Source organism: Oryx dammah, unplaced genomic scaffold (genome assembly GCF_014754425.2).
Source record: "Oryx dammah isolate SB20612 unplaced genomic scaffold, SCBI_Odam_1.1 HiC_scaffold_21, whole genome shotgun sequence".
Lineage (NCBI taxonomy): Eukaryota > Metazoa > Chordata > Mammalia > Artiodactyla > Bovidae > Oryx > Oryx dammah.
Window position 1 is genome coordinate 20,645,205 of NW_024070205.1, and position 22,232 is coordinate 20,667,436.

The 22,232-nt window shown below is 39.8% G+C and overlaps 1 protein-coding gene across 2 annotated transcripts in view; it reads right to left on the bottom strand.

The window, feature by feature from the left end:
- Positions 1-8,912: 8,912 nt before the first annotated feature.
- RALGPS2 (Ral GEF with PH domain and SH3 binding motif 2) overlaps positions 8,913-22,232 on the bottom strand; it is a 157,361-nt gene continuing 144,041 nt past the window's right edge. The window contains exons 18-20 of one of the 2 annotated variants that reach the window (XM_040263899.1): positions 21,474-21,579; positions 18,404-18,495; positions 8,913-15,642 (exon numbers count right to left, since the gene is read on the bottom strand). In XM_040263899.1, the coding sequence (XP_040119833.1) occupies positions 15,613-15,642; positions 18,404-18,495; positions 21,474-21,579 (228 nt within the window). In that variant the 3' untranslated portion in view covers positions 8,913-15,612. The remainder of the gene's footprint in view (positions 15,643-18,403; positions 18,496-21,473; positions 21,580-22,232) is intronic. The other variant, XM_040263900.1, reaches the window with a different exon arrangement.

Sequence of the window (22,232 nt, forward strand, 5' to 3'; positions counted from 1 at the left end):
TGTGTGCAAGACCCTTCAACCAAGACTCTATTTCCTCATTTATAACAATGTTAACAATTCCTATCTCATGAGACTGGTGTAAGGATTACATAACATGACGTATGCCAAATGTATGGCACAGGGCCCTGGAGGATGAAATGAGTGAAGTCTTATTGAAGGGCCCATCTAGTATTCTCAGATCCTTCTAGTATTCTCAGGCCTTGACCTCTATGGGTGGGTCTAAAGCATCCCAGATTCCCACCCAGAGCTCCATTACAGTTTAGCTCAGGTACATTCCAGTATAAACACAAAGGAAGAGGAGTCTGTATGGACAATAGTATAAAACAAGGAACAGGACGGTTGACTGTCAAAATGGAACAATTCTGAACTTCTTGTTAGAAAGCTGCTGCCTCTGCTGCTAAGTCGCTTCAGTCGTGTCCGACTCTGTGCGACCCCACAGACGGCAGCCCACCAGGCTCCCCCGTCCCTGGGATTCTCCAGGCAAGAGTACTGGAGTGGGTTGCCGTTTCCTTCTCCAGTTAGAAAGCTACCTATGTCCAAATTAACTTACAGGAAACTTGAGAGATATCACAATATAAATTTGCTTGACTGCACCTTCAGCTATTTGCCAGTGTCTAATGCTTTCCAGAGAGAGAGAGGGCCTAATAGCCACTTTCCCCAGCAGTAAGTCCTCATAAAGCATGCTCATGGCTCAAGAGGCTCTAGCTGACCAAAGGAGCCGATTTTTATGCTGGTGGCTCATCACTAGCAGTCATGAGCCTAGTGCCTGGCCTTGTGCTTTGCATGCATTATCTCATTCAAACTCATAACAACCCCAGGAAGGACGAACCGTTTCCTGCTGATTTTATAGATGAGGAAATAGGCTGGGAAGGTTAAGTACAATTGATAGGAGGAGGTGAGTGAAATTGGCAGTTGAACATGGAGGGTGCTGGGAGGTTCTACTTTTTTCTAGAAAGGGTATCGTATTGCCAGTGGGGACCAACAGAGCCTGCCACTGAGCAATCAGTCATCATTCCAGTTAGTACTGGTTACCAGAGAGCAGGGTATCTGGGTGCCTGGGGCAGAGGAGCAGACTTCCTTGTCTTGTCCCTCCCATGTTCCTACTTTGGTCAGACCCTCGTTCTCTCTCCCTTGGAGTGTTAATTACTCCCTGCCTATTCTCCCAGCCTTCCGCCCTCAATTCCTCATCCTGGCAAAGTCCTGACTGTTGGATTCCAACCTACTTTTTCCACTTTGTGCCCTGGTTCTTGTCAGTGTGATCTCTTCCCAGCCTCAACAGTGTACTTCTGAGACAGCCTGGGACCTGTGAAGAAAAGGCCAAAACCCAACTGCCACTCTTGAGGTGCAGGGAGCAAAAGCAGGGACTGAGCATGCACCCTGCACACAGCACCATCAAGCGGATGGGCAGACTGCCTAAGCCAGCCCTGAAGCCTGAACCACCGATGGGCCCCTACGCTCACCCCATTTAAGAGACTGGCCCAAAGCAACCCCCCACCCGCCGCCACCCCTCATCAGGGAGCAAGCAAGGGAAACCGTTTCTTGTTCTCACGCCCTCCTGCTGTAATTGAGTCCCAATAAAGCCTTGTCTGAAGTCCTTGTCTGGACACCCCTGAGCAGCTTAACAATAAGAGACCAAGAACCCAGGTCGGTTAACACTTCCAATTCTTGCTTTCAATTATCCTCTGGCCCTAAATCCTATCCACACAAAAACCTCATCTCTTCCACCCAGCCTTTCCAAGCTCTCTGAGGCCATAGCATGGTGCTTTTCATTCTGATTGGGCAGAACTTTTCTAGTGTAACATGTACACGTGACATTTAAGCAATTCGGGGTTGTTCGTGATAATTGTTTTAGTGTTTTGTATTTGTGGTGAGGTTGTTGAACTCAAGGGACCAGATTCAGCACAGTGCATGCAAGACCCATAGGGAGGCTCTGGCCTGGCAGAGACATTGGAAAAAAAAAAAAAAGATTACACTTGCATGTTGACAGCACATGAATTTCTTTAGCTAGAAACTATCATAAGCAAGAATAACTAAAACAGGAAACTGCTGGTTGTTCTTTCTTTGAGCCACATAATAAATCACAACATTATTTGCTGAGCTTTTGTGCTGCTAGCTCTGGGCACAGAAACTGCTAGGTTATGGCTCTGAAAGCCAAGGTCTACCCGGTTGAGAATGAGACCGATCAGAATCTGAGTCCTGGCTCCGCCCCTTACTAGGTGATTTCACCGAATTCCTTAACCTCTTTGACTCTTCCTGTTGTTATCTGGGAATAAGTATCCTTTCCTCCTAGAGGTTAAGGAATACTGAGAGATTGTGTATAACATGAGTAAGGTTATAACCAAGCCATCAGAGGTTGTGTGATGAATCAAACTGACAAGTTTCCATGAAATACGCTGGGGACCTGGGACTGGGGTCTGTAGGGACACGGTGAGAAGACACAGGGCAGGACTAGAGTGGGCTGGACTGAGGCCAGGTGCTCAGCCACTTTGCCGAGAGTGGCTCTGGGGTCCAGGTGCGGGAACCGGGTGATGGGGAGCTGGTTGCCCCCAGACAGGGAAATGTGCCCCTTCTTCCCAGAGACCGCCCTTGTCTGACCTCAGCCACAGGGTGAGATTCTACCTGTCTCACGCAGGTGATCACTGATCAGGCCCTCAGTCACTCCTGAGTAGCCTCTCCTCAGCCCTCATGTTCCCAGCCAGGCAGCCCTGAGAGACAGCCTCTCATTGGCCAGAACCTGTCAGAGAGTAGGCATTCAGCACATACTGGCTTTTATTGGACATTCCCAAGTACATACTTTCCAAGAATAAAAGAAGAAAGACTTCTTTCTAGACTGACTTGTTAACTAGCAAATGGACAATTAAGACGATGCAAGAAAGTTATTGGCAAGGGTCCAGGAAACTGCTTTTCTTGAACTCCTCACAGAGATGCAGTGGGTTACATTTTTGGACAGCCATTACGTAGCTCAGGGCAGATGGAAGAACAACAAGTACAAAAGAGAACTTGATTTGAGCAAGACTTCTGACTTTGTTTAGCCACTGTTTACTGGATACCATAGTAGCACGCCTTGTCCTGCGGTGGTGTGTGAGGTGCCTCGTTCGTTAGCCAGTAAGGGTGGACGGAAATATTTGAGAGTAAAAGCCTAATCATTTTAAGACATATCAAAACAAAAGCAAGGAGGGAAACAATCTGGCTCTCACAGTTGATGAGAATTCAGCATCTCTGATGAAGCTGGTGCTGTCAGCAGGGGGAGAGCAGGGCCCCGAGGGAGCAGAGGGCCTGTTGCCGACACTGGACTGACCCCACGAGGAGGCAGCTGCTTGGTTGCTGGCCTCCCTGTTGATTGAAGCAGCAGCAGGGGCCTGTGTCTGGTTTACCCAAGTAGAGGAACGGAGCGTTCCCTGTTGAGCAGAACAGCGGCTGACCTGGCTCCCAGCAGAGGCGGCTCAGGGCACTCTAGCTGTGGGCAAGAGCAGAGGCTGATGGGGCTCCACCATCCACCGGGGCGCCCAGTGTCAAACCTGTATCCTCCCTTTAATAATAATACCACCACATAAAGAAGAGGTGTTTCTCTCCCTTATTTTGAGACTGTTAATACCTCCTGGTTGTACTTCTAAAAATTAATAAATTGTGGTGGCACAAGCAGAAATCTTGCAAGAAATCTATTATGTTTTTGCAGCCCCATCATTCCTTACCAGCACACAGGAGTCTTAAAAGTGGCCTGCCTTTTCCACTCCTTCCTCCTCATTTTTTGTTTCCATCCCGTCTTTCTTTTCTCTATTCTTTTGTGTCTTCTTTCTTTTCTCCCCTCTTTTCTTCTCTTAAAAATAAAAGATGATCACGATCTGTAAGGAGTTCAGAAGTTGGAATCTGCCAGGGTTGGGTTAATTCAGCAGCACAAGGGAATCACTAAGGATCTAGGTTCTTTCCATCTTTTCCCTCTATTCTTGGAGACAGCTTTACTTCCAGGCCAGCTTCCTTGTCATAAAATGGGACCTTCTGTTTTAGGCTGCTAAAGAGATGAGTGGAGAAAATAGGTCAAAAGACTACGGGGATACTTCCCTGGTGGTCCAGTGGCTAAGTATCCGCCTGCTAATGCAGGGACATGGGTTTGATCCCTGGTCCGGAAAGATTACACATGCTGAGGGGCAACTAAAGCCCCTGAACCACAACTACTGAAACCCGTGCACCCGAGAGCCTGAGCTCTGACAAAAGAGAAGTCACTGCCACGTGAAGCCGTCACTCAGCAATGAAGAGCAGCCCCTGCTCACCGCAACTAGAGAAAGCCTGCACACAGCACACAGCAACAAAAACCCAGCACATCCAACAAATAAATATTAAAAAAAAAAAAAAAGACTATCGGGAGTGTAGGGACTATGGCGCATTGGAGCAAATGACCTTGCCGAAGGCTTTCAAATACAGAACAATTTTCTTCCTGTTGCTTCAAAATACTTTGTTGTTAGAGGGAGGAAAAGGGTATCCTGGATGTTCTGAAGTAACTGCTTTGTGAGTAAATATATTGTTGCAAGCAGTCAAAACACTGCTATTGCTCCAGTTCTGCAGAGGTCAGCACTGAGCTGCAGGGACAGGAGATGGGCCAGAGATCAAATATGCGTGAAGCGTCCTCAGTCCTTGGCTCTCTGCCATGCCACAGCTGCTGGGAACCCTGTGGCTGCCCAGCTACAAGCTTGGCTTCCTCCCTCTCATCCCAAGCTTCCTCAGAGTTTTGGGGTGCTGTCTTCTCCTTTCGTGCCCTCTTACCACCTGGCACAGATGCTCACACTCTGGACAGCACCCCGTCCACCACATTCATAGCATGAAGTTACACACTCACAGCCTAGTGTGCGTCAAAGATGGATCCTCTCATCTTCCCCTCCTAACCCAGTTTCTCGTTTCCAGTGGTTCTCAACGTATGCCCTGCAAACCAGCAGCATCAGCAGCACCTGGGACCTTGTAAGAACTGTACATTTTTAGGTCCCACCCCAAAACTGCTCAATCAGAAACTCTGGGGGATGGGACCCAGCAATTTAAGTCTTAACCAGCCCTCCAGGGGATTCTTATGCCTTTGGATGTTTGAAAGCCACTGTCCTAAAGCCTCTGCGGTGTTTAGAGACCAACAACCTAAATGTTGGTTTTAGCCCTGGCTACACATTCGTGTCTTCTGAGGGGCTTAGTGCCCTCCACCCCGACTGCCCCCATGCATATGGGATTGGTCTGGTGTGTAGTCCAGGCTTTGAAATTTTTAAAAGTTCCTTGGATGATTCTGAACTGCAGCCAAGGTTGAGAATCACTGATCTAAACAAATATGAAGGAAGACAACATACTGTAAATGAGTAGACATCCAAAAGTGAGACAACTGACAAAATATGTAAGGGGGAAAAAATGTTAATATGAGAGGTTAAACTGTCATTCCAGACCCAAAGAAAGGCAATGCCAAAGAATGCTCAAACTACTGCACAATTGCACTCATCTCACATGCTAGTAAAAGTAATGCGCAAAATTCTTCAAGCCAGGCTTCAGCAATACATGAACTGTGAACTTCCAGATGTTCAAGCTGGTTTTAGAAAAGGCAGAGGAACCAGAAATCTAATTGCTAACATTTGCTGGATCACTGAAAAAGCAAGAGAGTTCCAGAAAAACATCTATTTTCTGCTTTATTGACTATGCCAAAGCCTTTGACTGTGTGGATCACAATAAACTGTGGAAAATTCTGAAAGAGATGGGAATACCAGATCACCTGAGCTACCTCTTGAGAAACCTATATGCAGGTCAGGAAGCAACACTTAGAACTGGACATGGAACAACAGACTGGTTCCAAATAGGAAAAGGAGTACATCAACGCTGTATATTGTCACTCTGCTTATTTAACTTATATGCAGAGTACATCATGAGAAGCGCTGGGCTGGAGGAAGCACAAGCTGGAATCACAATTGCCGGGAGAAATATCAATAGCCTCAGGTATGCAGATGACACCACCCTTTATGACAGAAAGTGAAGAAGAACTAAAGAGCTTCTTGATGAAAGTGAAAGAGGAGAGTCAAAAAGTTGGCTTAAAGCTCAACATTCAGAAAACAAAGATCATGGCATCTGGTCCCATCACTTCATGGGAAATAGATGGGGAAACAGTGGGTTTACTTTGGGGCTCCAAAATCACTGCAGATGGTGACTGCAGCCATGAAATTAAAAGACGCTTACTCCTTGGAAGGAAAATTATGACCAACCTAGACAGCATATTGAAAAGCAGAGACATTACTTTGCCAACAAAGGTCCATCTAGTCAAGGCTATGGCTTTTCCATTAGTCATGTATGGATGTGTGAATTGGACTATATAAAGAAAGCTGAGTGCCGAAGAATTGATGCTTTTGAACTGTGGTGTTGGAGAAGACTCTTGAGAGTCCCTTGGACTGCAAGGCGATCCAATCAGTCCATCCTAAAGGAGATCAGTCCTGAGTGTTCATTGGAAGGAGTGATGCTGAAACTGAAACTCCAATACTTTGGCCACCTGATGTGAAGAACTGACTAATTTGAAAAGATTCTGATGCTGGGAAAGATGGAAGGCAGGAGGAGAAGGGGATGACAGAGGATGAGATGGTTGGATGGCATCACTGACTCAATGCACATGAGTTTGAGTAAACTCCAGGATTTGGTGATGGACAGGGAAGCCTGGTGTGCTGCAGCCCATGGGGTCGCAAAGAGTAGGACACAACTGAGCGATTGAACTGAACTGAGAAGTATAAAAACAGAGATGATCTGTTTTAGACACTATGACAGATAACCCACTCCTACTATTTAAATTAGGCTGAAAATCAGCTCATTACCTCTTTTGGGAATGAGTATATACTGATAGGTTTCTAATTTCATGTAGAATATGAAAAGTTCTCTTTACCGCTTCAAAACACACAGCTCACTGTTATAAGACACTTTCATCATTTAATACATTCTGTCACTGTCCTTTTCCTTTTTCACAGTTTGGATGGCAGGTACTTGAGCTTGAACTGCCAACAGAAAATGTCAAGTTATCATCAGACGTCTGACGGCCCTCTGTGAGAGTCCCTTTAGAGCAGAAGGCCCTCCTGCTGGAAGTGAGCTCAAAGAACAAAAGGCATCCATGGAAGATTTTAACCAAAGAGGAAACAGGAAAACAAGCCTCTTCTTAAAGGAGAAACATGGAACCAGAAATGACTCTTCCTTTAAGAGTCCGGGAATTTTAATTTAGTAAAACTAAGGAATCACAGAAAATTTGTCACCCAAGTAAGTTCATGAATTATCTTGATTTAGAATGAGACACAGAACGTAATTAGTTATGTCACAGCAAGTTAGGCTAGAATCAAAGGTTTCAATTCAAACTGCATCAGGTCATACTCTCTCAACTTTTTTGTAGGCTGTCTATACCAAAGATCCAGGTAGATATGACCACAACCCAAAGTACAGTCATTTAATCTCTTTCAACATAGAAATCCCAATCCTGTATTTGTGTGGTTAAGATTTGCTAACACATCATTGAGGTTGCACAAGGTCATAAAACATGGCTACTGTAGAACTCAGTGGTCAATAGAGGTTCACTGATTGTACTTATTGTTTGTACTTACTGATAACTGCTTGAGAAGTAAGAAACTCATGGTGAATCTCCAGGTTTTTCTTCCATGCCTAATGGAAAAGGATTCCGTTTTCATGTTAAAATCTCAGAATAGTTTCTGTCAATAAAAAACAGCAACTTGTCTTTCTTCTGCAACAGCTCAATATAAATGTTAACAGTTTCCAAACCTTAACTGTATGAACAACTTGGTTTTGACAGTTATGCAATAACAAAGCAAATTCAATAACTGTTATTTTCGCTTGAGCCTGGGCTATGGGCAAATCAGACCAAAATGAATTCAAAGTTCAGTGTGCACCAGGCACTGTCCTCATATTCTGATTTAGGCAGTTTGGGGGGTGGTGTTCAGAAGTCATCATTGAACACGCAACAGGTGGGTGAAATACAGATCTTAATAATCAACAATGATAAAGTAGGGTTCTTTTTTTAGGTGGCTTTCCTTTAGGTTTTTCTCTACTTGCCAGTTTGTCTATAATGAATATACCTGGTTTATTTCTTCATTTAGTTTACTAAGGTTTATAAGATACTTCTCAGTTCACTATGACTTAACTAGGCAAATACCTCTTCCTTATTCTCCCCTTCACCTCTAATCCCACTCTCTATAACTGATTCCAACTCTCCCTAACACTGACAGTTCTTCCTAGTGCTGGCTCTGCTCATGGGGTTTTAGAGACATGAGCTAAGGTGAGCCGCACAACTCTCTGAGGTGCGCTTGTCGCTGTGATCATTTTACAGAAGAGGAAACCGAGGAAGAAGGTTAAGTCACTTTCTCAAGATCACGCAGCTAATAAGTGGTCCAGTGCCGGAATTCTGAATTCTTATGCTCTGTATACATACACAATCTCTGTAATATTGCCCAGATGCTCTTTGGCACTGCCTTACCAATTTGATAGGTTCAATGAGACAGCTCTTCCATGATTTACTTTGAAATTCTCTACTAACTGAGGTTGAACACCTTTTCATAGATTAGCCACATACGCCTCCTTCTATAAACTGTTTATCCACACCCTTTAGCACATTTCTCTACTGAATACATTTTCTTAATAATTTGCAAAAAAATCCAATCCATGTATATTCTTGATATGAATCCTTTGTTTTATAAACTCCAAATATTTTCTCACAATCTATTACCTTATTTCAGCTAACGTGACAATGGAATCATACTGGACAAACTATTAGAATTAGATAAGGGATTTCAATAAGGTTGCTGGATGTTAAGTGTCAACATAAAAATAGCATTCCTACAGAAAGATAACTCATAGCAGAAACAAAAACTAGTTTACCTAGGAATAAACTAATAAAAGAGGTATGAAACTAGGAGGGAGAAAACTATGAAACTTTATTGAGGGACATTAAAAACCCTAAATAAAACAGAGAGTTCATATTCATAGATGAGATGAGTAAGCTTTTCAAACTGTTAATTCTCAAATTAATCTACAAATTCAAAACAAATCCAATAAAAATATTCACAGTGTTTTCGCTGAACCTGACACACTGATTATAGAATTCATAGGGAGGATGAAAAAGTCACAAGGAGCCACGGCGAATTTGAAGAACAATGCAATTACGTCACCAGACATCAAGACTGACACAGCTATCCAGGAATGAAGAGAACGTGGTACTGGCTCAGGGAGCAACCACTAACGAAACGAGGAGGGAACCCGGAAACTCAGCATGCACACACGGAGAACGGGGTGCTGTGTGAGGCAAGGACAGGCTCAGCCCAGAAGAGAACAGGCACTCTCTTTTGGTTCTAGCACAGTGTCAGTGAAAAATTTCAAAAGCCATCAAAAAAGTGAGAAAATAGTTCAAAATTGGGTTATGGTTTGCCCAAACCCTGGGCATTCAGTCCCGTCTGGAGGTTTCCCAGGCTTCTTAGAAGCAAACTCATGGAATTCTAAGAAAGGGCAGAGCAAACACCCCAGCTGATAACGTACAGGAGACTTCAACACATATATTTCGGTACTTCTTCTGATTTAAGGCTCCCGAGGCTGGATGGCGGATTCTGCTCTCAGAAATGGTGAGAAGTGAAAGTGTCATGGTTTGGAATTTATGAACTACAGTATTAGCAAAGAGAGCCTCTATGGAGACTGCTCATATAACATACTTGGGGTGGGGAGATAATGTCGGAAACATTATACCCTTGACCTCTTTTCCCCAAGGCCCCATCTGTCAGCATGCCGCACATCCTCGCTCTGGGCTAGAGAAGAGCAGCTGAAGTTTACCCAGACAGAAGCTTCCCTGTACCAACAAAATCCTAGTCAGCTATTCTAGAAAGAGTGGGGGGAAAAAAATTAACTTAAAGCATTTCTTTAAAAGTTAATGATAAAAATGTAACTATAGAAACAAATTATTTCCACACAACCTATATTTTTAAGTAATTTATTCCAATAGAAATATTTCAGAAAACTGTACTTAAATTCAAGTTAGCTTATGCAAACACACTTAAGATCTCACGCTCACATTTGCATATTAAACAGAAATCAAAAGTGAGAGAGGAACCAAGCTGCACGTCACTCCAGGAGGTCATAGTGCAAATGAGTACTTCATCTTTAGTACCTCAAGTTAACCGGGATGAAGGAGAGTAAAAATGGCTTGTGTTTTCCTGTATATTATCATTATTGGATATTCATCCCCACAGATGCCTTTATCTCCTTTAGATTACACTGTGAATGAGTTCCCTACCCCCTCCCCACACATACATACTTTGGTCAGCTGTAAAACAATGGATCTGTCAATAATCAAGGTGAAGAAACTCTTGAGTCTGGTGACTTATTATCAGCTACTCTGTCAGATTTAGTAAGTCAATAATTATTGGACTATCTTCTGTGAATAGTTTTAATAGGTGATATCTTCATGGGAAAATTGAAATTTGTTACCTGGTATCTAACGCATAGCTAATTATGAAATTTTCTACTTGTCTATTTAAAAAAAAAAAGCTCAATCCCAAAGCATTCCTTTCATTATGTATTAATCCCATCACCACTTTGCAGTCCAAATGACTAGAATCAAACTTTAAATCCTACTAATAACCTTCAAGGACCAGTTAATCTCTTCATTTGGCTTTAAAGACTAAATTTACTTGCCTCCTCTAGAACATACTAGCCCTTTACAAAACATTTTGACTCAGCTGAACAACAGTATCTCCAGATCTTGCAGTAATCACAGAGAAGCAAAGTACTTCCGCACTTTGTTTTCACTGAGAAAGCTAGCTTAGTCTCTCAACTTCTCTTTAATTTATACCTTGTCGTCGTTTTCACTCTCCTGACAGTATCTTCAAGTAAACACTAACCAGTAAGTGAAGCACCGCTTGTTGTTCTGAGTCCTGTTTAACTGTAAGAATGTACTGAACTAAATCTCACTTCTGGGCAAAGGAACTCTCATTTCAGGATTTTAGTAGCTTTTATAGAACCCAAACAAATCTTTCTGGCTGTACTGTATTCTTTTAAGGATTTTCTGAAAGGACTGATAATTAAATCTATGCTCAAAACAACAATTTCAACAACACAAAATAAAAATAAACTCAGCTGGATGGATGTTCTTCAAAGTTGCTCTTAGGCGTGTTCATCTAAAGGCTGATTTGGAGGGTTTATTTTTAATCTTCTACCCTGGAAGGAGAGGAGCCGGGAAGGAGCTTGTCAGAAAAGACTCAGAGCCAAGGAGGAATGCTACAATAACCTAGAGCGATCCGCACGCATTTTCTTAGACTTGCTGTGAGCAAGAGTAAGCTGGTGGAGAGAGGAATAGCACACGCTCCTGAAATAAGAGGAGTAAGAGGACAAATGATTATTGTCACACTCGATGCCCTAAAGTTGGTCTTCAAATTGATAAGGCACTGAGCAAATTTTCCCCACACTACAACTGGAGATACCAGTGTAATGAAATAGCTTTCAGAAAGCTTAAAAGTTTGCTCACACAGATCTCTTTTGTCAGAATCCTCTAAATAGGGGGAAAAAAAACCAAAACAAGTCACCTTAGACACAAGCCATTTTTAAGGAAGCAAAACCAAAAAAGGTTAACTTCACACAGAAAATTATTATCATCAATGTGTTAAATAACAATGTTTGTTACAAGAAAACAGAATACTACTCTAGCTGTAAAATTATACATTTACTATGCTTGAAAGAAATAATATAAAAGAGAGACAGAAAATAAAAGCAAACCCTAAAAGATCACTGAAGAAGTCAGACAAACCTCACCACTTGCTTTGTATCACGTGATCTATTCATGCACCAGCAGTACTATTGTTCCACCAGGACACAATCAAATTCATTTTCATTTTCAAAAAGGGATCCAATTATTTCAAAAGCCTTTGAGGCAGACGATTTTTTAAAAAACTGATATTATCCTCTGTTAACAATACTGGTACCTCTTGTTTGCAAAAAAAGATAATACGGTGGTTTAAAAGAACATTGAAAAGGACCATGTCTCAGAAAATGGGAAGGAAATCAAGAGTGGATAGTTAATGGGTTAAATCTACTATTATTGATTTTTAAACTAATACCAAGTCTTGCAGTTTTGTTTTTAGCAGTAAAGTCATCTATAACTACAGATTTAACCTAAAAAGAAAAAAAGACTTCTGCTCAAATCATTTGGCCAAGTGAATTCTAGTAATCCTAAGAGAGCAATAGGCCAGGCTGCTCTTGGCGGGCCCTGGTTTCAACTAACATACAAGGTGTATACACTAGAGACTGTAAACATTTTTCCCTTCTGTTAACAGTGCACATTGGGCTCCTTTATAAACCTTCTAGAAGAGGAATAAAGCCACTTACAGAAACTCTGCAGCTACAAACACCCTAAGTTCTTGACATACAGAAAGATACAATACCAAAACAGTCCATACAGAAGGTAGCACAACAGTCATATGGCATTTTCCGCACAGGAAAACATTTATCATTGAAGCATATGCCTGGGGAGGAAAAAAAAATACTCAGACTCAAATTGTTTGGATCCCTTTTCGTAATGTTTACACAAATAATATTTACACAGTGAAGGAAATGTAATAGGAAGGTGTGTTTGATTGGTTCTTTTTAATTTTTACAGTTTGGAGGTTATGGTAAAAAATAATGTCTCTGAAAAAAATAAGGAGAACTCACACACAGAGGGGGCATGAGACCAAAATCAGAGCTCCTCAATGTCATCATAGTTATTTTTATAGTTGCATTTTAAAAACTGTTAGAGGTTACTTTTGCATGAAAAATAAGCTTCCATGTTTAAACAGTTAAATGAGATGTGCCTCAAATTGTATTTTGGTTGGTATTATACTGCTGTACCAGGCTGGATAATATACCAGTCATTATGCTTATCAAAAACTAGCTTAAATTTAAATTATAATGGAATTTCCAATGAGTTTTTCTTGACTCAGAGAGAAAAAAATGGGCTTAATATTGATGAAAATTTCAAGCTTGTGAGGCGCTAGTTTACAAATTTATTAAGGGTAGGCCTAGTAAGAGGAGAAAAATTTCATCTTCTCACTAACACGATGCCTAAATATTTAATATTGTAGTATTTATTTTTGCTTGAATTATTATTAGGTTTCATTTGGTGAATTATAAGATCAAAAATTCACCCACACTATTTTAATTCACTTCTCTCACTGGTCTTCTCTTTGCTTCAAATGCTAAAGTAGCCTTAAAAAGCAATGAGCAAGCTTTTGAATGGACAAATCTGAAGACAAGAAAACAATGGTGACTTCCGTTGCACAGTTCAGAGTTTTAGTCAGTCGGAGGCCACAAATCTACGTGTGGTCTAGTCATCAAATCTGAACACTGTTCTCACCTGCACAAGCAGCCTTGTGCTTAGCGCTGAAAACATCAAACACGTCTTCCAGTTGAGCTCTCTCTTTGGCAAAACTGTGTGCTGCCGGGCTCTGACTTCCAGCTGCCCATCAGCAATATGGTTAGCCTACTACTTAATCTACTTTAGCTTATTTATGACAAACAGACAAGGTAATAAAAAATCCACAGGGTTCTCATCCACAATGTGTTTTAAAAAGCACATACACTGTTAAAAACACTTATTTCTGAAGAGAAATAAACAAGTTAAGAAAATTAAAACAAAAGTCAGATGTGCAAGGTCTCAGAGTAATACTGCTATGCTGGTTATGCAGACGGGGTCTTCTCCATGCCCAGCGTGGGCCGTGCTGGGAGGTCTCAGCCACGTTTTTGTCCTCGCCAGCTCATGTCATTTCCCACAAAACAAGAAATAATGGTATTTCTAACTGTACTATATGAGAAAAGTATCTGAATTCTTGATATACTTTTCAAACAGAAAACAAAATTTAAAAATTTAGCAATCTGAGAAAGCTCTTCTACTTTCAAATGGATATACTTTTAGTTAATTATTCTAACAAGCAATATTTTCTATATAAGTTTCATGGATTCAAGGATAAAATACTTATGATTAAAAAGGAAAAGGATAAATTTCCCCTAGAATACAATCTGAGAGTTTTTATGTGAGGCCCAAAGTAATAGAAATCTATTAGAAGTTATCAGTCAAAAAGCACTTCTTACTCTGGGCCATAGGCGAAATTCATGCTGCCTCATGAGTTTACAACATCCAACACACAGCCTTTGTTCAAGTGCCCTTTTTTTTTTTTGGTTAAAACTCTAAGGCATTTCACCTTCAAACTTTTTTTTTTCCTCCTTTTTTAAAACTCAACATTTATTTTGGAAGTTAAATGCATTATTGCATAAAAGAGCTCTCACAAAACTCTCTTGATCAACTATTAACAAAATATGGTTTCATGGTAAGGACCTATAGTAAATTTTGAGAAAAATGTTTGTGATAAAGGAAAGTTAAGTAGGAAGGAAAGTTTTGATACTCAAAATTTCCAGCCTCTCAATCTTTCACCTTTTCCCTTTGAAAATTATTCTGTATCCCTTATAATAAAATACAGACATGCATACAAACACATGTAGGTTCTCTTTTAAACAAATGTGATCCTGAATCTCATATTGAACAAAAATAATGAAAATAATAAAAAAAAAACTGGCATTGTGCACATTTAACACTGTAAAAGAAAATATCCTAATAAAATATTGATACATCACCCTTGATGATAAAAATCACCTGTGAGTGACAGAAGGGATATTCCACTTAAACTTGAAAACAGTAGTTATTGTAAAATCTTCTTAGAAAAGTTTAGGTTGGGATTACAGTTCTCTACTAAGCAGATCTGTGGTCCAACAATGAATTCATATAGAAGGCCAAACTTTAAACCCAGTTAAAAACAACCATGTTTTCTGGAGCCCACTTGAAAAAAGTGTCTGGCATGTGAACACTCAGCCTTTATACCTCCAGCAGGAAATAATATACCCCATACAGTACCAAATTTCAGAAGTTTAGTGTTAAAAAAAAAAATCTCCCCTATCCAAAACAAAACAACCCCCAACCCACCCCAGTCCCAAACAAACCACAACAACTCACATTATTAACATTTCTAATTCCTACACTCTTGCTGTGAGAAAGCGCGTTGAGGCCGCTGACTCATGGAGGCTTAAGCAAACCTTTTGGCGAGGCGGCTGGTAGAACCCTACTAAGCTGAAACATCTTCACACTTCAGTTCAAAACCAGCTCCTGATGTGACCCATAAGAAATATGTTTTTCCTTTTAAAGTGTATCTAAAAAAAGGCGATTCCCCCCTCCAAAATTAGTACAAAGTTAAAAGAAATGCAAATTGGCTACGATCTATCCCAAGCACAGCACCGCCAGGAGATTCACACGCACTATTTGGTGTTTCGTGGTGGTTTTCCTTTCATTCTATTAAGGCAGTGGTTTCCACAGGTCAGTTCAGAGATAAGAAGCATGGTCCACGGCAGTTTGTTTTACAGCTCTGATGTGTTCCCTGGGAATATCTCACTTCGTTCCCTGAAATTAGTGCTTTTTTGGTTCAGGACTCCAGAGGCTGAGATGGAGCCTCTGGGCTCTGCCTGGCACAGGATTGGTTTGTAGCTGGCACTCTTTCATCAGGTCCTTGCTTTCACTTAGGGTAACAGTTCACCTTGTTCTTTATCACGTTTTTACTCAAAAGTCATCAAGTTTGTAGGAACCTAAAAAATACAAGCATTACAAACTGACAGTATTTGAAAGGTGTTCTTCAAAGTACTATTTCTTATCTTCCCTTGTCATTTTAAGTAAGCCCAAAGGAATTTGATAAAAGGTACTGTAATTGTTTACGAATAATGGATAAAATATACTAGAACATTTTTGAGAGGAAAACCACTGAAGTAAGTTAATATCCTTTCCAGTAAATTGAAATGTGGATGGTAAAATGGGCAGAGACAATACCTTTCTTGTCTAACACAGGGGAGCTCAGTAGACATTCGCTGAGTGAATAAATGAATGAACGAGGAAAGAGTAAGTATGGCTCTAGTAGGTGTGAGATTCCAGACACACCTGTCATCATTTATTTCCTCATTATATGTATTACAATGAACTTCTACGTGTATATTTTAAAATCAGCATAATTTTATAACAGACATTACTAAGAATTTCTTTGTGAAATCATCATGAAATGAGTAAAAAAGAATAAAACTCATCACTAGATAAATTCTAATCTGACACTTTGTGGCTCTGAAAAATCGACAGGTTATATAACAGTTAGATGCTAATAGACTGGATCAAATTTAACTTGATTTCAAGTCTAAAATTCAACAATAATTCTTAGAAATATAAATATATTTTGTTTTTAAAAATTAGTTGATGGGTCATCTAGTTAAGGACTAAAGAGGGTTTTGCCGTGTTAAAAAAAATGCTCTTAACTTTTACTACCAGTTTTCCAAAGCTGTGCTGGAAGAGATATTCATGTATCAGTAGTCACTGCTGTGTCCTTTAAAAGAGTTTAACAGTTCTCTCTCTCTTTTTTTAGTTGTGGCATGCAGACTCTTAGCTGAGGCATATGGAATCTGGTTCCCTGACTAGGGTTCAAACCCGGGTCCCCTGCACTGGGAGCACGGAGTCTTAACCACTGGCCCACAAGGGAAGTTAGAAAGAGGTTAACAGTTCTTTAACAACCTTTTCCTGAAAACCTAGGACACTAAAAAAAAGATTAATCTCTTACACATGTCAGCTTCTGAATGAAAAATTATTTGATTATGTAATCGTAAGTGAATTATAAATAAAATACAGTATGAATGGACGAGTACTTAAAGTATAAATTCTTGGGTCTGGTTATAAGAAATCCATATTTAAATAAGGTAAAATTTTCATTTCCTCCTAAGTTGCCTGACAATGGTTTAAGATGTTGTATTTGAGTTACAGTCTTCTACTGAAAGTTTTCAAATTTAATGGCTTCAATTTATAAATCTGCTACTTCTCTCGTTCCTCTAAGTATAGCAACAAACAAACTGAAAAAACAAAACAACCATTTATACACATCTGGTTAACCTTTTTAGCAGGAAGATCCACTAATACAGTAACTGAATCTCTATGCTGGTATGCATATACTCTCTAGATTAATCTTGAAATCTTCAGATTAAAAAAAATGATACAATACTTTAAGGCCACATTTAAAGAAAATGTATGCATGCAACTGAATCCTGAAGAACCTGGTTTAGGCAAAAGAAGGTCTGTTTCCTTCATCCTGTCCCAGACACTAATTTGACAAGGGCAAGGATGTAATTTTTGCTTTATTATTTTTAAAACAAAAATTATAAAAGAACAAAGCCCATTCCAACAATATTTAAGAAGAATGCATCTACAGAATGAAGACAAACTTTGTGTCTTAGGTCCACCATTTAAAAATTTTGTTTGTTTTACTTTTTTTATTTGTTTGACCCTGTAGAGGTCATTTATTAGCATTTTTAAGCCTTAGTTTCTTCCTATACCAAAAAAGCGGTTATAACTTAGGTCCTGATAGCACATGGTAAAAAACACATTTATAAGCTTTATTAACTTCTACAATGTATTATATAATTCAAAATTAGCTACTGATAATATTTACCTTATACTTCTGTATTTCAGTACCTACAGGCAATAAACTTTTCAACTAAAAACTGGCCAAAAATAGTGTAGTAACTTTTAACTCTAGTTATATTTATGTCTGCCCTACCAATTCATTGTTCAACTTTAAGTCGGCAGCAGGATTTGGGGAAAACACCACTATGGATTCACACCTCTTTGCAGCCGAGTTAGACCATCATAGACCTCTTTGAGTAGACCATCTTTGTTTCAGTAAAATAAAAACAAGGAAAAAGTTCCTATGCTTGGGTTTCACTGCAAGCATAGGAACCCACATAAAATTGTCAACAGAACAAATAGAGATGCATCAGAATAATTTTTGGCAAGGTACCATCAAATTTTTAACCTCTGAAGCTACGTTTCCTTGCCTCTCATTCCCATTCTTCTGACACAGGCTACATCTCCCTATTTTGAACACCTTAAAGCCTGTTTCACCTTCAGGGTCTCTGCACTTCCCTTCCTTTCACCAGAACTCTGTTCTCCCTTACTTCATGTGGCCCTTCCTTCCTGTCATTCACATCACTGTCATTTCCTTAGGGACACTTCCGCTGTTTGCTCTTAATTTATTTAAAGTTGACTTTACTCCTATCCTTCCATATCACCTAATTCTATTTTGCTGCCTTCATAGTTTTTACTTTTTGAAATGCTGTTATTTGTTCACTTGTTTGTGGCCCATCTCCCTCACTAAAATGTGGACCTCACGTCTTGCTGACTGTGGTCAACAAAAAAAGAACATAAACAATACAGTTTTTCTACTTCATTCCAAATATTAGTGCACGTACTTCTCTTTCCAGCTCTTTTAAATACATTCCCAGTTTATGGACTCTTCTGAGGATGAAGAGAAATGCTTACCTGTTGTTTGTTGCTTTGGCAGGCTGCACTCAAATGCTTAAACCACAGCATTGCATTCATCCTACTGCCTGCTTGAAACTTGTACGAATTTCCTAACATTATTAAAAACAAGGGGAAAACAACAAAAATTGATGAGAGTTCTCAGTTTCAGTCTGTTTATTTCTCTATCACCTGATTTTCCAATACAGAGTTCCATATGCTACATTCACAAGCTATAATTTATTCAGAAAGTCACTGTTTTGCTATTCATCAATTCGAAGAGAAGTATTTTGTTTTCTTTGCTGCTCCTGCTAAGTAGCTTCAGTCGTGTCCGACTCTGTGCGACCCTATAGATGGCAGCCCACCAGGCTCCACCATCCCTAGGAGTCTCCAGGCAAGAACACTGGAGTGGGTTGCCATTTCCTTCTCTAATGCATGAAAGTGAAAAGTGGAAGTGAAGTCACTCAGTTGTGTCCAACTCTTAGCGACCCCATGGACCGCAGCCTACCAGGCTCCTCCATCCATGGGATTTTCCAGGCAAGAGTGCTGGAGTGGGGTGCCATTGCCTCTCCGTACATGATCTTTAAAGTATACCTAAATAAAACAATTGTTTGGCTTCTCTAAATTTGTATGCATGGATGAGAGCACAGAATATCAGTTCTCAGCACTATTTAGATGACTTAAACAGTAATAGATGCTAAGACTAAATTTTTATAGGCCAAAATGTTCTAACATGTTTAACACTTAAACATTAGCTATTTAATGTGATTAAGGATTAATCAGCTAACATCAATATAACCTATACTTTTAGTTTTTACTTACATTTGTCAAAATTATTAGAGAAGTTCCTAGGTCTAGTAAGGGCTTATGTGAAAAATCTGAGAAAGCACCTTTTTCTCTTTTAGAAAATTAGAAATTCATTTGTGATGTATATATTTAGACCTTGAAAGTGAAAGTGTTAGTCATTCAGTCTCATACAACTCTGTGACCCCAAGGACCGTAGCCTACCAGGCTCCTCTGTCCATGGAATTCTCCAGGCAAGAATACTGGAGTGGGTTGTTATTCCCTTTCTCCAGGGGATCTTCCTGATCCAGGGATCAAACCTGGGTCTCCCACATTGGCAGGCAGATTCTTTACCATCTGAGTTACTAGGAAAAACCATTTAGACCTTACGTTGACTAATCAAAAACTGATACACGATAAGAGTATTTTTTACACATTTATATGTATTAAGGTAATAAATTAAGAAAAGAAGGGATTCATGTAGTATAGGCTGCCCTAAGTTGGGCTTAGTTCTCCTTCTCAATGACCCGAGTTGTTCTTATTTCCCAGTTCCTACTGACTTCTACTCCTTCCTTTATAACTGCATCCAGTGATTCAAGAGCCTTATCTGATCTATATGTAGGCTTTATTCAGCTCTTCTTTGAGATTTTAACAATCAAAGACTTACTCATTTTCAGAAGCAAAAGTTCTCTTCACCATATGTTTTTAAATTATTCAAGTAACATTTTTTGCTTGTTGAACCCAGATCAAACATGAGATCAACCTAAATAGCAGGAGTATCTGACAAGCTGGCCACAGTGGCCATTTATCTACTCTTCTTCCTGAAAAAGGCTGTCAGTATAGATTTCATAAAAACCGTGTACTCAGAAGTAGTTCTATCAAGTACACTAAGGAATCAATGATTCCCTTGGAGAAGGAAACGGATACCCACTCCACTATTCTTGCTAGAGAATTTCATGGACAGAGGAGCCTGGCAGGCTATAGTCTATGGGGTTGCAGAGAGTCGGACACAAGGAATCAAAGGAAAACAGAATTTGTTAACTAAATCCTATGAAAATTATCTCCTTTTAAAATGTACTTTTATAAATAATGAATGTCTTTGGGGTTGGCACGGTGGAGGCTGAATTGAGAATGTTGAGTAGAAACTCCTTACTCTGTAAATCAGTCTATTTCACCTCAAAATGTGACATCATGCTGTTATTTTTTCTGCATGTTTTCTTAAATTTTTACTCTAAATACCACAACATCCTAAAAGCAGAATATCTGTTGATATACGTTCTAAAGAAACAGAAGTCAAGAGTATAACTTTATAGTCAATAAAAGGTAATATAGTATTGTTTTAGTAGTGAGTTGCCGAAGTGGAAGGTTCTGGGCAGATGTTATATAGCAAGAGCTACAATCATGTGAGGATCTGTTCTGATGACCACTGAGGTCCCCACGACACACACAAGCAGGGTAAGGAGACACATGACTTGATTCTGCACAGCCCACCCTCCAACCTCTCTCATCCATTCTAAAAACTCCTGTGGTTAACAGGCAATAATGTTACTCATAAATGACACTACACATTATACAGCTAAGTTGCTTCAGTTGTGTCCAACTCTGTGTGACCCCACAGACAGCAGCCCACCAGGTTCCTCCGTCCCTGGGATTCTCCAGGCAAGAATACTGGAGTGGGTTGCCATTTCTTTCTCTAGCGCATGCATGCATGCTAAGTTGCTTCAGTGGTGTCTGACTCTGTGCCACCCTATGGACAGCAGCCCACCAGGCTCCTCTGTCCACAGGATTCTCTAGGCAAGAATACTGGAGTGGGTTGCCATTTCCTTCTCTAATACATATTATAACCAAAGCATTATAATTGAAATTATACTTATCTGGAAAGTGGTTTGAGTCAAATAACCAATTAATTTAATTAAAAATAATGGAACACAAACCACTTAAAGAAAAACTTTTGCCACATTCAGAACTTAACAATTTATTCAAGATATAAATGAAGGGGTATTGCATATTGTAAATCTGAGATTTTAAAGTAACAGTGGTTTATAGATTCCTAAATTCCCTCCTTCCTTTCTTGATTATTAGCTCTTCAAGCTTTTGCCCATGTAGCAAAGCAAATAAGCTTATTAAAGAAGCAATTAATAGATACTGATATCTAAAAATATTGGCATAATTAGTATACATCACATGACAGAAATATTCCCAAGAGGTGAAACAATATAAGCAATGCCCCCAGTTGAAGATTCCAGTTAAACTAAAATTTGGGTTATCTAAAGCTGTATAGTAACCCCTAATTATTTCAATGATTCACCTTTCTCAGAGTCAGTAAGCAAGAAGAGATCCGGATGTTCTGGGTCATCAGCCATCATCACCATCCATCCTACTACAGACACGTTCTTATTTGATGTCGATTTAAACTGATAGACAAAAAACATAATAAAAACATAAAATTTATGGCTTATTCTAAGTAAAAACTTAAAGTGTATTTTCAGCTTCTCCTCGGGAGAGACAGGATTTCCTGCTGGTTAGCTCTGCTCCTGGCCTCTTACTACTAAATTCCATGTAGACATGCCCTCTTCAGATCATCTCCTACTTTCCAGATCTTTCCCAGCTTCAACTCTGTATCAAAAGCTTAACTGTTGGGCTTCCCTGGTGGCTCAGTGGTAAAGAATCCACCTGTGGAGGCAGGAGACACAGGTTCAACCCCTGATTCAGGAAGATTCCACATGCCGTAGGCCCGTGTACTACAACTACTGAGCCTGTGCTCTGGAGTCCGGGAGCCACAACTCAAATATTATCAACTCAGTCGATGTAAAATAAAAGCATTTGTTAAAATATAATGCATATTTGTGGTAGACTTGGCAAGGAATTTATTTTTTTGTTTGTTAACAAAGAAACAAACGACACTCCTCCTCCTCCCCGCACTGACTAAAAAAAAAAAAAAACTGAACAAAGTATACAGGAAAGAAAAACACAAAATAAAATAAAACCCAAACTAACATTCTGCAATATATGCTCAAGGGTAAAATACATAAAACATTTCAAAATCAGTTTCAAGACAAGGATGCCT